General features: G+C 41.6%; 1 protein-coding gene across 2 annotated transcripts in view; it reads right to left on the bottom strand.

Annotated features, from left to right (window-relative positions):
• EGFLAM (EGF like, fibronectin type III and laminin G domains) overlaps window positions 1-17786 on the bottom strand; it is a 176189-nt gene that overhangs the window by 93064 nt on the left and 65339 nt on the right. For both annotated transcript variants that reach the window (XM_080933793.1, XM_080933794.1), the window contains exons 2-3: window positions 13835-13944; window positions 8923-9006 (exon numbers count right to left, since the gene is read on the bottom strand). In XM_080933793.1, coding sequence (XP_080789919.1) covers window positions 8923-9006; window positions 13835-13944 — 194 coding nt within the window. The remainder of the gene's footprint in view (window positions 1-8922; window positions 9007-13834; window positions 13945-17786) is intronic.

The following is a 17786-nucleotide window of genomic DNA, read 5'->3' on the forward strand; positions in this document are numbered from 1 at the left end:
CCTGACCACAGATAACTAATTACTCCTCTTCTGATTAGGACAATTAAATAGAACACTCCCTCCCCTCCTCTCATTCTCTAAGCCAGAAATTCTTGATACTCATATATCCGTTCTTCTCTCCAGATCACCCAATCAGTTATCAGTGTAGCTGATGACATCTTCTACACTCCATTGGAATCTACCTCTGTCATCTATTCCCAATAGCCAGTTAGGTCTAAGCTCTTATAATGATGACAGTGAGCTGACTCTGTCTGCCACACGTACTGACTGTGCTCCAGTTCGGACCCCATGATGCAATGCTAACATTATCTTCCTAAGTCTCACATCGGACCCTATCACTTTACACTTAGAACTTCCCTCAGAAGCATAGCATGTCCCCCCTGGTTCATCCCTTCTAACAGCACCCATGCCACCGCCCCTCCTTGCATTCTACATTCCAGTCATACCTAACAACTTGGCAGAGATCACACTTATGCTATTCAATTCCTTGCCTCTGGGCCTTTGAACCTGCTGCTCCTCTCCACAAAAATGCCCTTCTCCATACTTCTGCCTGGCTCACCCTGCCCATCCTTCATGACTCAAATGAGACATTACCTCATTTCTCTACCCCGTCCCCCAGTCGGGTTAGATGCCCCTCCTCTATGTTTCCTTGGTGTCCTTGGTGGGCCTCAATCTCAGCACTACTCACCTTGTCTTGTAATTGACTGTTCACTGTCTCCCTACCCAGTTGAGGGCAAGATGTGACTTCCTATTCCCCTGGCATCACAGAGCTCAGCAGAGCTTAGCCAGACATATCGCCAGGGCTCATGTGGGGCTTTTGATGAATGAACAAATAAACTGAAGTAAAAATGAAAGAAAGGAATCAAGAACCAAGATGTCCTCAAGCAGATTACCTCATTACAAAAAGAGCTCAACTACTGACCCCACCATCTTGATCAATAGTACCTTCTAGAGCTTGGTTGCATTCCCCTGAAGTCCATGTTCATCACCTAATAGAGATCTAAATCCTTAATACAATAGTGTTAAAGATTGAGCCAAGTCCTAGGTCACTAGGTCATCTAATAAGACCTAAATCCTCAGTACACCAGCGTTAGAGATTGAGTCAAGTCCTAGGTGATTAGGTCATGAGGACAAAGCCTTCAGGAATGGATTCATGTTAGTTACTATGGGAGTAGGCTAGTTAGTTATTGAAGGAACTGGCTCTCAACAATGGAAGCAGGAGGCTCAGAAATGCAAGTTCATCCTGACTACGTGGGGAGTTTAATATGAGTCCAATCTGGAGTACAGATGTTGTGTCTCAAAAATAAATAAGTGAAAAAAAGAAAGAAGAAGAAGGAATGAAGGAAAGAGAGAGGGAAAGAAAGAAAAGAATAAACATTAAAATCTAAATAGAAGTGAGTTGACCCTTCTCACTCTATTGTTCTATGGCTCTTCCACCTTCCACGATGCGATGATGCAGCAGGGAGCCCTCACCAGATGCTGAACAGATGTGACTCTTATGCCCTTGGACATTCAGCTTTCAGAAACATGGGCCAAATAAATTCTCCTCTTTATATATTACCCATGATGTTCTGTTGTAGCAGCACAAAACAAGCTAAGACAGCACCTGACTCCAGGCCCTGTAGTCAGCAACTCCACAGACAGGACTGGGTAAGTCCTTAGAAGTGTCTTCTTTGTCCACATCTATCTCACAGTCTCTTGGCTCATTATCTGGGTCCCTGCTATAGCATTCCACAAGGCATCTTCCCTATGTTCTCTCTCTCTCTCTCTCTCTCTCTCCCTTCCTCCCTCCCTCCCTCACTCCCTCCCTCCCTCCCTCCCTCCCTCCCTCCCTCCCTCCTCTCTCTCTCTCTCTCTCTCTCTCTCTCTCTCTCTCTCTCTCTCTCTCCTCTCTCTCTCCCCTGTCACATGGGATTTCTGTTAAACATGAGGCCCATGTTCATAGTGCCTTTTTCTGCTCTGCTTTGTGAACTCCTAACTCCATCTTCTATCTCAAGGTTGAGGTCAGGTTGAGAGGTCTAGAGTCTAGAGAAGGGGCGGCTCTAAAACTTCAGGTTTTCTCTCCTCTCAGCTGACACTCCAGGCTTGTCCCACAGAGCAGAAATACTTTCAAACTGAATGAATGTTCCACTGGCTTTTGCTGTAGGTTCCTTTTCTCCTGGGAAGTCATCATAGATTAGGTGAAATAATAATTTTGAAGTCAGAATAAAGATAATATCAATAGAATAGGCTGAGCTACAAGCAAACAGATACATATATAGTAATACTATATATGTATGTGTATATGTACATCTATAGCTACATTTATATCTATATGTTTGAAAGTGGGGGTAAATGATGTGATCTCATAGATTAGTGTTGATTTAGCCAGGAGTGGATATCAAATTTAACTAGCTTTAATTACCATCTGTGTGGTTAGTTTATTTGTCCTGTGTCTTTGCCTCTGTGTATATACCTTTATTTAATTCAGTGTGCTCATGACATATACTTAGTAAGGGATGAATTAGGATCAAAACCTTGCTCAACATGGCTTTGAAACCTGAGTGCTAAATTAATCATGTCTACACTGGAAAGAACTGTGAGGTTTATATAAATAATAAAAAATGAAAGCTATATTATTAATTAATATGATCTACAGCAAAGGCCTGTAGAACGTTATGATATGGATGTTCATAGATCAGAAATGTGTATTGAGTATAAAAATGAAGAAAGAATTCTATCCGTAGAAGTGGCATGTATACATTAGCAAGCACTCAAGCTGCTTGTTGGACATGGAGGAATAGTGGTACCCTCAGCTGAGGAGAGACAGTGGCCAACTGCTTCCAGCTCATCATGTCTCATGCTGATAGGCCAGCCATGCAGCCCACCTGTGAGAGGCTGAGGAGTTGGGGCCATGAGGAAAGAACTGGACTCAGTGACTTACTCTCTTTCCCTCTGCTGACACTTCTCCCCCCAAATAGAAATTTCCAGAATATTGTGACTTGTGAAAATCTTTGGAATGATTAGTGAAATACCAGACAATTCAACAAATCTTTATATATCTGTCTTTGAAAGTCTTGTAAATGCCACTTTTCAGGCTTCCATGAAACTGGAGAAAGTGCCCAATATGTTCTTCACTAAATAAAAAGGTTTTGCTGTTTTCTGGTACTTTGTCAAAGTCTGAATGTAAGCCAAGACATCCCTCTCTGCTGTCCTTCATTTCTGTTGGGGATGCTTTCTTGGGGAAGCCAGAGTACATTCGGATCCTTCTCTAATTCTCCCTCTAGCTCTTTCTTTTGTTGGTGTTTTGGAAAGGGTGGGCAGTGCCAGAGAACTCTGATTTTTGTTTGCTTGTTTGCCTATTTTTAATGAAGTGCTAGACCACTTCCTAAAGTTGCATCCTTTGTCTCCACAACACCAGGAACATCTGTCAGTCACCCAGTGCCCATTGATTCTCATCTGTAGGGATTTTGAAAGGCAAGTCATGTATTTCACTGAGCTCGGAGAGGGAGTTCAAATAACTGTGTAGAGATCGCTCTTTCCCAGGGTTCTTCCCTCTTTGAAGGTGGGCATAGTATTAAACTTGCATCTCATGGTTGGTTTAGCTAAGTGCTTTTATGTAGTGTTTTGGAATTTATAAGGTCTTAGCACACCGGTGCCTTTTCCAGTTCACACAATAGCTCTGAGAGGTCAGAACTATTATCCCCATTTCATAGATGCTGAAGCTAGATCAAAACAGCAATGAAGTTATCCCAAGCAACTGTGACTTTAGCTTCCATTATAAAAATTTTCATAACTTAGTCTTTCCCATCTCCTGGCTTCCTAGCACATTCATATCTCTCTGCTTGTTCGAAGTTCAATTGCCTTTCTGTATCTACTTTCCCAGTAATCCCTCCATTCACAATTTGATCTTAGGACTCGACTTCTTCATATCCATCTAATCTTTATCCTTAACAGAATCCCTGAACTTCATCTGGACCATGACATGAGATGTCTAGCCTCCCTTCCTTTGGCACTGTCACATGAACAAATCAGTCTAATAAGACACAGGTGAAAATGCAGAGCCTAATTTCTGAGCTATTCATTAGAAGGAGTGTGTGCTCCCTCCTCTCTTTTTCTCATTCATTGGTTACAACATGGCTGTGGCAGTTAGCTGCTTTAAAACATGGGGATAAGGGGATAAAGGGGAGGGAGACTGGAGAAAGAACTCATTTGGGATTCAAATGCCTTTTCCTCTCTCTCTCTCTCTCTCTCTCTCTCTCTCTCTCTCTCTCTCTCTCTCTCTCTCCCTCTCTCTCTCTCTCTCTCCCCCTCTCTCATTAAAAAGGAAAAGAACAACAAGAAGGAAGAGTTCTAAAAATCTTTCTTGTGTAGAATCTCCCCTGAATACTTTAAAAGAGTTTATAACCTTTGTGTCTGCCCACTAAATAATCAGACATACTTCTATATGCCGTCTATTGACTGACATGCTTTCATATACCTTCTGTTGACTGACATACTTCTGTGTGCCCTCTACTGACTAATGGTGCCAGTCAAGAAGCATAGCTAGTCTACCCGTATTCTCTCAAAGAGATTCTGATGAGCTCAGTGACCTTATTGAAGTTCACCTTTGCTCAGGTGATAATGGAGTGGGAACTAGAAACACATCTTCTGATTCCTAAGTTTTCTCTCTGACTTTAGATATAGCCTAAACAGAACCAGTATTCTGGCTCAGGCAGACCAGTAGAGTTCACAAAACTGCCCGGAGCCTTTAGTTAAGCAACACAACCTAGTGAGATAGCCAAAGAAACCAGAACTTCCTATTTCTGTTTTATCTCTTCTTCTAAGATTCTGTAGGATTTTATAATGTACATAATACATTAGAATAGCCCTATATGTATAATTTATAAACACATAAATATACATATATTGGTTTGTGCTCAAACACTTAGCTGATGATACATGCTCAAAATGTAAAATTTATCACTCTAACATTTATTTTCTATTTCTATTATCACATTTTCTTTGCTTTATCTCCCTATTTTGTTTTCACTATTTTGAGTGGAGCCACAAGTCATCTTTCTAAGACAAAGGATAAAGTGGATACAAACAGCTAACCATATCAGAAGCTTCTAGAAAGAAACCTATCGAATAACCCCTAGAAATGCCACATTGCCAGCAAGGTGATTTTGGTCAAATTTCTGTTGTTTAGTTTCCCTCTTTCAGTGTATCATTTGAATCTGACTGTCCACTTGTTAAACAAGTTCCCTACTTGGCACTCAATATTGAAAATCAAACCAAGATTATTTTGTTTGTTTGTTTTGTTTTTTGGTGATGGAGCCTATGTTACTATAAGGACACTCAGTGGCAGTATACATAAGGATAAGAGAGGTGGGAATGGGGGGTGTGACTTACCTATTGTGTGGTTCACAAGTTTAAATATTTTCTTTTCAACTAGCTTCCCATAATCTTAGAACAGAGTTCAAATGACTTCAGCACATTAGCCTTTCTTTGTCTTGTGGGATAATACATTAGGCACAAAGACACTAACTAATACCCCTTCCTAAATGATTAAAATCCCACTTGTTAACCCTGTGATTAGTTATCTACTTGGGCCTTACACAGAACAAAGGGATGCAGAAAATTAAACATTTGGCAAAGAGGACTCCATCTTTCCCATCCTGGGCTGGGGTTGCGGATCAGCTTCCCAAAGACATACAAAAATCGCCTGATGGTCAAGAAGTTCCCTGAGGGGGTGGGGGGAGATGGGAGAGGAAGAAGCAGAAGAGAACTGAAGAAGAGAGATTCTTCGGGGCTAAACTCAATCCACAGAGTTCCTACCTTTGTCCACAAGCATGACAGAGGCAAATTCACTCCTTTCTTTGCAATGTAAATTGTATTAACCACTTCCTAGGTCTTGTGCAGGTGTGCTGAGAATGCTAACAGCCATTGCCTCGTTTAATTCTCACAACATTTATATGCCATAGGTTGAAATGTTAAAGTAGAGGTTCCAAACTTCCTCTGCTTAAGGCATATGTAACTTCTCAGAAACACTTTACACCATCTCTGGGTCAAAAGGAATGCACAACAACTCCATTGACCAAGTAGTTATATCTAAACACCTTCTTAATATTAATTCACAGTTTTCCTCGAAAGTTACTATTATTAATTATTATTATCATTATTGTATGTATTTGCATGTGCATGATATATATGTAGGCCATGATACATGTACAAAGGACAGAGGATAGCTTTATAAAGTCAGCCTTCTCTGTCCACCTTTACATGCTCTTGTAAACAAATTCCAAAGCACTGTGTTTGTTGTACATCAACTTCTTTTTACTCATCAAGTCTTCTTGCCAGCTCCAACGTTTTAAAATACTACCAGGTGCCCATACAGCCTTTGCCAAAGACTGCTGAGGTACTTGGACACACTTTTGGCAACCACAGATACTATCTGTGGCCTTGGACAGCACCAGAATCTTAAATTTGCTGACAGAAGGCAGAGACTCAGAATGATTTCCTGGTTGGTTGGTCAGTTGGGTGCTGCACAGGAATCTGAGCTCATGGATTGCCACTCTATCCTATAGGTTCATCATATTCATGCATAGGCATTAATTCCCCTATATTCCTGTGTATCAAACACATGTCCTTACCCCCACCCAAACATACCAGCACCCAGCCATATGTGCACACAGCCCATTCATAATGTTGAAACCATTTCTTCCCACTGGGATGGTATTCCTTTGAATCCAACTTTCTAGAAAGTTCTGTTTCAGTTTCCAGCCCCAAGTTTTATCACTCCACTGCTCATGTCAATATTTATGTATCCCTTTCAAATCCTGTCTATTAAACATCACGTTAATGGCATCTGGTCTTGTACTGTTTTCTAATTATTTAATTGGAGTAAATGTAAGTTTTGCTCCTTTGTTTTGATCTACATATTGCAGTTTGAATGGTGAGCCCCTCACCTGCTAGTAAAGCACCCTATCACTGAGTTGTTGCCTCAGCCTCTCTCCTAACTTTACCTTTTTATTTTCCTTCTTTTTCTTTTTCTTTTAAGCCACGGCCTTCATAAGTAACTCATGGTGTATCCGTGAACTCACTCTGTAGCCCAGCAGGCCTTAAGCTGCCTCAGCCTCCTACGAAGCTATGGTTACATGTCAGCAGGACAGACTGAACTTTCCCAAGACTGAATGCTATCCCTAAACAGAGACTGCATGCTATCTTGCAGTGTACTTACAGAAGCCACTAGGCCACTTGTGACATCAGCAAGATGCTAGAATACTAGAAACTGTCAGGGCACCTTAATGCCTGGATGTAAATAACAAGGGTGTATAGTCATCATCAGAGCATCAGAAATGACACCAAACTTCTTTGTGATATTTTATGACAGTTCATCTATCCCCAGCACAGTCTGATTATTTTCTTCTTTCTATGGGACAAAGCTGAAGCTTAGACAAAGTCACTTTGGCTAACATTCTAACATTTGAATGGAAGGGCAGTTCCAGAAGCCCAGTGTCATACTTCCTGTTCTATATTTTACACCTGATTTGCTCTCACAGAGCTAATTGTATAACCCATGTCCCCGGTGCCAGGTTAGGCTCTCAGTCTCAAAGCTCTTGGTCAGACTGTGTTTTATGTAGAAGAGCAAGCCTTGAAACACAGGAGGCCGGTGGGGGACACTACTAAAAGAAATACCTAGTCTTTGATGGGGTCAATGGGACTAATGAACATCCTAGGTGGTTTCTTAAATGAATCAAACCCAAATGAATACTGTCCCCAAACAAGGACAACATGTTATCTAGCAGTGGACACACAGAAGGTATCATGCCTGCTGTTACATTAGCAAGAAGCTGGAATACTAAACATGGACAGGAGAGCCCAATGCCTGGTACTAATCTTTCAACTTAGGACAGGGAGAACCACGGCTGGGCCTGAGGGCTTCAGAGGCTAATGAGTTCAGGGCTGAAGGCTGACTGGAAGGTATGAGCAAGCGGAAATGCATAGCTAGTCCTCCCAGGTCATAAGAGCTTTAGTAATGATAAGACAGGTCTGTGGCTCGGACCTCCACCGGAGGGAGGTGTGTAGATGCTACTGATTCTTCGTAATATATGATTTGGGGGGAGTTACTTCACCTCTCTGTTTCAGCATTCCTGTCAGCAGAATGAGGTCATGGAAGAGTTGTGAAGATTAAACAGAAAAAAAAAAAATCATAAAGCAGGAGGGACTGTGCCTGGCAGTGACAGACACTTAATAAGTAATAGCGGCTTATCGAAGATGACAAATGGGTTCCGGGCTGTGCTGTACTCAGCAGGTACTTATTAAATGGGAGTGACAGACAGTGCCACCATGGCCATCATGACACTGTTGTTTGTATGCACCAGTGTCATGCTTTATGGAGCTATTCTGAAGTTCTGGCCTGCAGATTAAGGGGCAGAATGGGAAGGAAGAGCAGAGGTGGGGGAGGGGCAGCAGGGGAGAGCCAAAAGGAACCAAAAGAAGCCAAAAGCCAAAAAGTTCACCCTGAGAGACCCTGACCAGAAGTTGACACACGCTGGTCTGGGAAAATAAACAACGGACCATGTGAATATACATTTCAAATTACATCATTTTCTTCTGCCAGTTGGGAACACACAGATGTGTCATATTTATTTATAAAGTTTTATTGAGATTACATAAATGTCAACCTTGAATTTTATGAAGAAAAGGATGGTGGAGTGGAGAGGCCTTCATGTGGCCCAGGGAAGAATGAAGCCTGTCTGGGATGAAGTGTTGCATCAGTTGCCTGCCTTTCTGGAGAGAGGGGTATGTCACCACAGTAGTGCACATAGGAAACACTTGAGAATGCTAAGACAAACCCTTGTTGTTATTACATACACTGAAGTGCTTGGAGCAAGCCAGAAGTCTATTTGTGTTTCCCTGAGGTCCCAAACACCCTGATACCTACATGGAAATACTCACAGTGATTAGGGTATCCTGGCCAACAGGAACATTATGTGACCGCTCCCGAAGGGACTTATCTGAACCAACCTCAGAGTAAAACACCTTGAAAAGAAGTGGAGACCATGGTGAGAATAGATACAACATTTCTCTAACATTAAAAGTTGAAAACATTCAGAAAGGGTATGCCTATTGTGGTATGTTACCTTGCCTCATTAGTACTAGGTCCCTGTGACTAAAAGGGAGCCATAACGTTCCAAGGCTTGGAGAAAGACCTGCACAGCAAGGAAGAATTGGTAGGGTTGGACTCAGCTTGTCCCCTTCTTACAACCTTCTTGGGGCACTCATTTCTCATGTGTACATATACACGCACACACACACACACACACACACACACACACGATCATCTCATTAGATGCTGAAAAAGCTTTTGATAAAATACAGTACCGCTTCATGCTAAAAGTATTGGAGAGAATAAGAATTCAAGGTTCATACCTAATTATAATAAGAGTAATATGCAGCAAACCAGTAGCCCACATCCAACTAAGTGGAGAGAAACTTGAAGCAATCCCACTAAAACCAGGGACTAGACAAAGCTGCAAACTCTCTATCTATTCAACTACCAGAGCAATTAGGCAACAAAAAGGAGATCAAAGGGATACAAACTGGAAAAGGATGAAGTCAAGATATTACTATTTGCAGATGATATGATAGTTTACATAAGTAACCCTTCCCCCCAAAAATCTACCAGAGAAATCCTACAGCTGATAAACAACTTCGGCAAATGGCTAGATATAAAATCAACTCAAACAAATCAGTACCTCTTCTTTACTCAAAGGATAAATGGGCTGAGAAAGAAATTAGGGAAACAACACTCTTCAAAATAGTCTTGAATAATATAAAATATCTTAGTGTGATGCTAACCAAGCAAGTGAAAGATCCATATGACAATAACGTCAAGTCTTTGAAGAAAGAAATTGAAGAAGACTTCAGAAGATGGAAAGATCTCCCATGCTCATGAATCAGCAGGATTAACATAGAAAAAATGGCCATCTTACCAAACGCAATCTACAAATTCAATGTAATCACCATCAAAATTACAACTCAATTCTTCAAAAAAATAAAAAGAGCAATTCTCAGCTTCATATGGAATAACCAAAAACCCAGGATAGCAAAAACCATTCCCAATAATAAAAGAACTTCTGGGGGAATCACCAAACCTGACCTCAAGCTGTATTACAGATCAATTGTGATAAAAACCACATGGTATTGGTTCAGAGACAGGAAAGTAAATCAATGGAATAAAATTGAAGACCCAGAAATGAACTCACACACCTTTGGTCATTTGATCTTTGACAAGGGAGCTCAGACCATCTAGTGGAAAAAAAGAGTATCTTCAACAAATGGTGTTGGTTCAACTGGCAGTCAGCATGTAGAAAAATGCAAATTGACCCATTCTTATCTCCTTGTACAAAGCTCAAGTTCAAGTAGACCAAGGACCTCTACATGAAACTAAATACAGTTAATCTAATAGAAGAGAAAGTGGGAAAGAAGCTTGAATGCATAGGCACAGGAAAAAATTTTCCTGAACAGAACACCAATGGCTTATGCTCTAAGATCAAGAATTGACAAATGGGGCCTCATAAGATTGAGAAGCTTCCATAAGGCAAAAAACATTGTCAATATGACAAAACAGCAATCCACAGACTGGGAAAAAAATCTTACCAACCCTACATCTGATAGAGGACTAACATCCAAAATATACAAAGAACTCAAAAAGCTAGACTTTGGATAGTAAAATAACCCTATTTAAAAATGGGGTAAAGAGCTAAACAGAATTTTCAGCTGAGGAGTCTTGAATGATTGAAAAGCACTTAAAGAAATGTTCAACATCCTTAGTCACCAGAGAAATGCAAATCAAAACAACCCTGAGATTCTACCTTATACCAGTCAGAATGGGTAAGGTAAAAAACTCAGGTGACAGTAGATGCTGGTGAGGATTGGAAAAAGAGAAACACTCCTTCACTGCTGGTGAGACTGCGAACTGGTACAACCATTCTGGAAATCAGTCTGTTGGCTCCTCAGACCCAGCTATACCACTCCTGGGCGTATACCCAAAAGATGCTCCAACATATATTAAAGACACGTGCTCCACTATGTTCATAGCAGCCTTATTTATAATAGCCAAAAGCTGGAAACAACCCAGATGTCCTTCAGCAGAGGAATAGATACAGAAAATATGGTACATTTATACTATGGAGTACTGCTCAGCTATTAAAAACAATGACTTCATGAAATTCTTTGGCAAGTAGATGGAACTAGAAAATATCATCCTGAGTGAGGTAACCCAGTCACAAAAGAACCCACATGGTATGCACTCAGTGTTAAGTGGGTATTTGCCAAAAATAAGCTTGGATTATCCAAGATACAATTCACACACCATATAAAACCCAAGAAGAAAGGAGATCACACCTATTTGTGGGTGGTATAGTCCTACTCAGAAAGGGGAAGAAAATAATCTCCAGAAAGTAGGGGAAGAATGGGATCTGGGACAGAGGAAGGAGGGGAGGAAAAAATGTTCCAGTTCAGATATGGGAGGAGATGAGGGAGAAGTATAGATGGTCAGAAATTTGAAAGTAGATATGTAGCAGTGGGGGAGGGGGAACTGGGGGTAGCCATGAGAAAGCCCCAGATGCCAGGGACTCAAGAGGTTCCCAGGACCCAACAGGGAAGACGTTAGCCAAAATACCCAACAAAGGGGAGAGAGACCCTGTAGAGCCCATATCCAATGTATAGGCATGACCCCCTGTTGGGGGATGGGACCACCCACTCACCTCAAAAATATTAATCCAGAATTCCTCCTGTCAAAAGTAAATGCAGGAACAAAGAGTGAAACAGAAACTGAAGGAACTGTCAGAGACTGCCTTACCTAGGGATCCATTCCATCTGCACACACCAAACCCAGACACTATTGCTAATGTCAAGTAGTACTTGCTGACAGGAGCCCGGTATAGCTGTCCCCTGAGGGGCACTGCCAGAGCCAGACTAATACAGATGTGGATGTACTCAGCCAAACATCAGACTGAGCACAGGGACCCCAGTGGAGAAGTTAGGGCAAGGACTGTAGAAGCTAAAGGAGTTTGCAACCCCATAGAAGGAACAACAATATCAACCAACAAGACCTCCCAATTCTCCTAGAGACTAAACCACCAGCTGAAGAGCTCACATCGGAGAGACCCATGGCTCCAGCTGGATAAGTATTAGAGACGAGTCTTATCTGGTATCACTGGGAGGGGAGCCCATTGGTCCTGTGGAGGCTTGATGACCCAGGGTAGGGGAATGCTAGGGTACTGAGGCAGAAATGGGTGGGTGGGTGGATGGGTTGGGGAGTACCTTCGTAGAGACAGGGGAGAGGGAATGAGGGGTTTGTGGAGGAAAAACTGGGAAGGGGGATAACATTTGAAATGTAAATAAATAAAATAACCAATAATAAAGAAAAAGGAAAATGAAAAGAGGCAACCTCAATGTAGAAAATGCGCCTATAAGACTAACTCCTGATTAGTTATGGTGCGTTTTCTTGTGTGATAGTTGATGTGGATGGGCCAAGTTCACTGTGGGTAGTGGCTGCGAGCGCTGGTTGCATAACCAGTAAGCAGCATTCCTCCATGGCCTCTTCTTCAGTTCCTATCCCCAGGTTCCTGCCCTGCTTGATTCCTGCCCCGACTTCCCTCCGTGACAGGGTGTGACCTGAAAGTTACAAGATGAAATAAGCCCTTCCCTCCCCAAATTGCTTTTGGTCATGATGTCGATTTATAGCACCAGAAACCCTAAGATGGTCTCAAAATAGATTTTTTACTGTAAGAAGACCATAGGGCACGGACCACGCACAACAACCTCTGTTATTAAGTGAAGCAAAGAAGGTAGGTAGTGCAGGAATGAGGGGGAATAAGCAGCTTCCTCTCCATTGTAGGTGAAATGCTCAACCCCAGGGGCAGGTGTCCTCAGCTTGATGTGGCCAGCTCTCCAAACATCACAGAGATTTTGGAAATCTGAAGTGCCCTGACTTCTAGAGTTGTCTCATTTCTAAAACCACTATTCAGAGAAAACATACTGATGAACTGCAATTGTTCAACATCGTTTGTCATACACCCCCTGACACCACCACCCCCCTACCCCTGGCATAGGACACAGACACTAACCATTCCCCTGCTTATCCCGTGTGCCCCCTTAACTCATCCCGTCAGTGACTCCCTGTGACTTCCTCTGCTTCCAGATTATTAAGTTTGCTGCTACGCAGCTGGTAGCAGAAGCCATGCCTTCTACTCTTCCGATTTCCCTTTGTCACCTACCGAAAAGACTGGATAGATAGATCCCAGTGGATGAAGGGTGCTACCGGGTCACAAGCAGAGAATGACACAGTCATTAGCACAAGAGGATTGATGTAAGGGGTCAAAAGCAGGGTGAGTCCCTATATTACAAAAATCAAACTTCTGAACTGCTTCAAAATCTGAAACATTGTGAGTGCTGGTATGACCCCAAAGTACAGAGAAAAGTAAAACTTCACACCTGGCTTCACATGGTGAGTGCAAACCTAGATGTACTAAAAGTATATAAAATTGTTTCCTGCTATATGTATGTGTAAGGTGCATATGAACCGTTATTAGATTTTGGGTTTAGCTTTGGGTCCCAGCCCCAATATAGCTAATTATATAGTGGGAGAGTCTCTAAAATCTGCAGGGAAATAGAATCCCCAATTCAAAACATTTCTGATCCCAATCAGATAAGGGAGACTTAACCTGTACATAGTGAAAATGGACAGTCACACACACACACACACACACACACACACACACACACACACAGAGAGAGAGAGAGAGAGAGAGAGAGAGAGAGAGAGAGAGAGAGAGAGAATCCCCCATGTCCTTGTACTCACTGTGTACCCAATGATGGAGCTACCAGAACGCTTCGGTGTTTTCCACTGGATGCTGAAGGCTGTACAGTTCAAGGCTCCCAGCTTGATGTCAAGAGGAGGTCCCACCTTGCCTGCTCCAGACAAAAGAGACTGGGTTAGATGTCCCGTGTACCCTGTCTTTGTACCCCATCTTAAGTTTTATTTTAACAAGATCTGACTGTGTACTCATAGACAAAGACAGTAGTTAAGGACAATGCAGCATCCTCTTTTACACCACTTTGGTCTCAGACAACCTCACAAGAACTTGACTGCTAACTCCCAACCTGCCGCTGGTAGAGAAAGTGGCCCAACTAAATTAGCCTTTGATCCATTCTATAACTTTTGGCCATCAAAAACCAGCAAAATGAGGTTTACAGTTCACAGTGGAAAAAGTCAGACCCTAAGACTTTCCCATTAGAATCTGAAAAGGGTTTAGTGAGATGAACAGTTTTTAATCTACTTATATATGTTGGGTATGTTACATATCTGTGTATGTAGCTAATATATACTTATAGATTGTTTTGAAAATATGGTCTGCAATGGTTACATTTAATTAGCAGCTTGATCCACTCTAGAATCACCTGGGAAGGGAGTCTGAAGGATTGTCTAGACCAGGTTGTCCTGTGGGCATGTATATTGTGGTTATCTTAATGATGTTAAGTGATGTGGGAGGATCCATTCTCCATGGGTAGCACCATCCCCTGAGTTTGGATCCTGAACTGTGAGAGGAGAGAATGATGCAGCTAGAGAGATTAAATAGTTAAGAGCACTTCCTGCTCTGACAGAGGACCTGGGCTCAGTTACTGACACCCAATAGTAGCTCAGGATTTTCTGTAACTACAGTTTCAGGAGATCCACTACTCCCTTCTGGCCTTGAGGGATAGGGACAGATATACATGAAGGCAAACACCCACACACGTATGAATGAATGAATGAATGAATGAATGAATGAGTGAGTGAGTGAGTGAGTGAGTGAATGAATGAATAGTGGATAAAGATAACTAAGCACAAGCTTGCATGCATCCAAAGCTCTCTGCTTTTTGACCATGGATGGAACCTGACTAGGTGATGCCTTGGCTGACCTGTGTTAATGGCCTATAACCTGGAAACCATAACTTGACATAAACCCTTTCTCTATCAGGGTATTTTATCACAACAATGAGAAAAAAAAAGTAGGACAGTATCTATTTTTCTTAAACAATTTTACGACCATGAATAATATATTTTATACTTCTAAAACAGCATATGAAAGTTGTCAAGATTTAGAAAACACACAGGCCCACAGTTTTAGCTTTCAGAAACAAGTTATGTTAGCATTTTAGTAGACCTTCTTTTGGTCATATACAATTAAAAAATATTCTATATGTTCATGATACATATAATTTCACTTATAATTTAGTGATTATATATATATACCTGCTCATAACTTTATAGTTTATTTTACTTAATTATAATAATTATTTTTAATGACTGTAAATACTTCCAGAGCACACTTGTTTCCATAATAAGCAGTATTTGTCATTCTACCATTGTTAGACTCTTATATTTTCCATAATTCACTATTTTAAGTAACATTCCATGAGGGCAGAAACCAGCTCTGTCCAGTTCAACATACAGAGTAAGAAATTATCAGAGCTCAGCAAACATCTCTTGAGTGAATGAATGTTCTGAAATTTGATTTCCTTGTTAATTGTGGTGGTGTATGCCTTTAATCAGAGCACTCAAAAGGGGGAGACAGACAGATGTCCATGAGTTCAAGGCCAGCTGCGTCTACATAGCCAGTTCCAGAGCAGTCAAAACTACAAAGCAAGACCCTGTCTTGATATTTTTTTTCTATCTAGTGTGTTCAGATGTAATTTTCTTTTACCTATGGCATAGAATTATGAAATTTATTAGTCAGAGTGTTTGCAAGCTACAGAAAACTAACGTATCTATTTAAATGAGACAGTTTCTTATTTCTAACGGTGTTCACCAAAACCCTTACCTCCCCACTCATGACCCCAATGGCTTTATTACTTGAGTTGTGTTAATGGTTCAGAAAGGCCAGGGAAACTGTTCAGTTAATCTTGTGTAGAACGCTGTGAACTTGATATTATATATACACGTTTTAAAAACGTTTTCAGACATCTGTCACCTTGTTGTTCTGGTTCTTTCCTGGGTAATTGAGTAATTAGCTGCTTCACCAATGTTTCCAGTAACAGCTCAAGGTTTTCCGATGAACTAATAGAAACTTGATTCACTCAGCAAGAACTATGAGGCCAGGAGTCAGCCCCCTCCTTCCCATAGATACCTTCCTACATTCAGTCACTTAAATCTCCAATGATCTGTCTACCTCTTCCTGGTTCATGGCTCAAAGATCCATTTGATAGTCCAAATTCAGGCCATGTGATGACCTCATCGCATGACTAACAGAGAAAGGGTTAGTCCTTCCTAGTTCCCAAGTGCAGGAATACCAGAATGAAGGAAGTCCTGAGATTTGATCTTATATCAAGCCCACAAACAAAAGAGAGGTCATTCAAAAGGACTGCAGGATCACAGATAGTTGGGTAGAGGTCACGCAGACTACAATACTCCCATACGGAGTTCATTTGTACATCAGCCTTGTTGATGGACACTGAGGCTGGTTAGGAAGTTTCACTTCCGAAAATGCTAAAAAGACCATCTACATGTGACTTTTCATGTGCATGAACCAATATTTCAAGGATGGGCATTTTTTCAGACTTATAATGCACATGTATTCTAATTAATGTAGTAATTAATTTGAATAATTTCTTAGACAGAATTCCTGGCCCTAAGACAATTCCTCAATTGTCTGTTGATACTATTGACATCGTGAGTTAAGTAGCTGATAACAGCATGGTCGGGAAGCATAGTTAGCAAGGTTGTTAATGTTTAGCTGTATTCTTAACGCCTCTCCACCAAACAATAGCAACATTCCCTCCTACAGCTGGAGAAACCAAGAACATCTTGGCCAGGCCCAGTAAATCTCAGCGAACGATTAACACCTCCGGAAACTTGCTGAGAACTCCCAACTTAAGAGAATCAATATTTTTAAAGACGAGTGAGAACCAAACTTCTACATGAGAAATTAACTAATTTATAAGTTTATGGTGACGCAGGACATGCTCCAAATAAGCAGCGCAGGCACTCTGGGTGCAAATGTCAGCACGGCACAATTTCTGCTCTGCAAAACGTGTGGTCAAGAAAAGAGTAAGAAACAAGCTCTGGACTACGAGACGCTACTTGTACTCCGTAATCTGATCAAGGGCTACTTGTAAACATACAAAATCTATACGCTAAACGTGTTTCCCCACAAGTTCATCTGTTGAATGGAATCCCTGACTTATGGCGTTTAGGTGGTAATAGATGGGGAAGGGACAGCCTCATGAACAGAGTCAGTCCTGCCATGGTTTCATTGGGAAATGTCCTCCGAAGTCTCACATGTCTAAACACTTGGGTCAAAGCTAGTGGTACAATTTTGGAGGTTATAAAACTTTTAGGACATGGGCCCAACTACACGATACAGGTTGCTGGGGGAATCTTTTAGAGATACATCTGCTTCTAGTGACACACTAAGCCCCTCTGCTTCCCAGTCTTTAGAGATAAGATCAGTTTTTACAGTCTTGAACTCCTCCAGGCTTTACGTGATGTGCTAACACTTTTGGAGGGTGTGCGCAAAAGAACCTTCTGTTAAGCTGTTCTGTTGTGGCTCTTGTCTCGTCACAGTGAGTGATATTGAAAACAGCACAGTGCTCTTAGAGAAGAAATCTTGGGCTGGAGAGATGGCTCAGTGGTTAAGAGCACTGACTCTGCTCTTCCAGAGGTCCTGAGTTCAATTCCCAGCAACCACGTGGTAGCTCCCAACCATCTGTAATGGGATCTGATGCCCTCTTCTGATGTGTCTGAAGAGAGTGACAGTGTGCTCATATATATA

The sequence above is a fragment of the Micromys minutus genome, assembly GCF_963924665.1.
Source record: "Micromys minutus genome assembly, chromosome: 20".
NCBI lineage: Eukaryota > Metazoa > Chordata > Mammalia > Rodentia > Muridae > Micromys > Micromys minutus.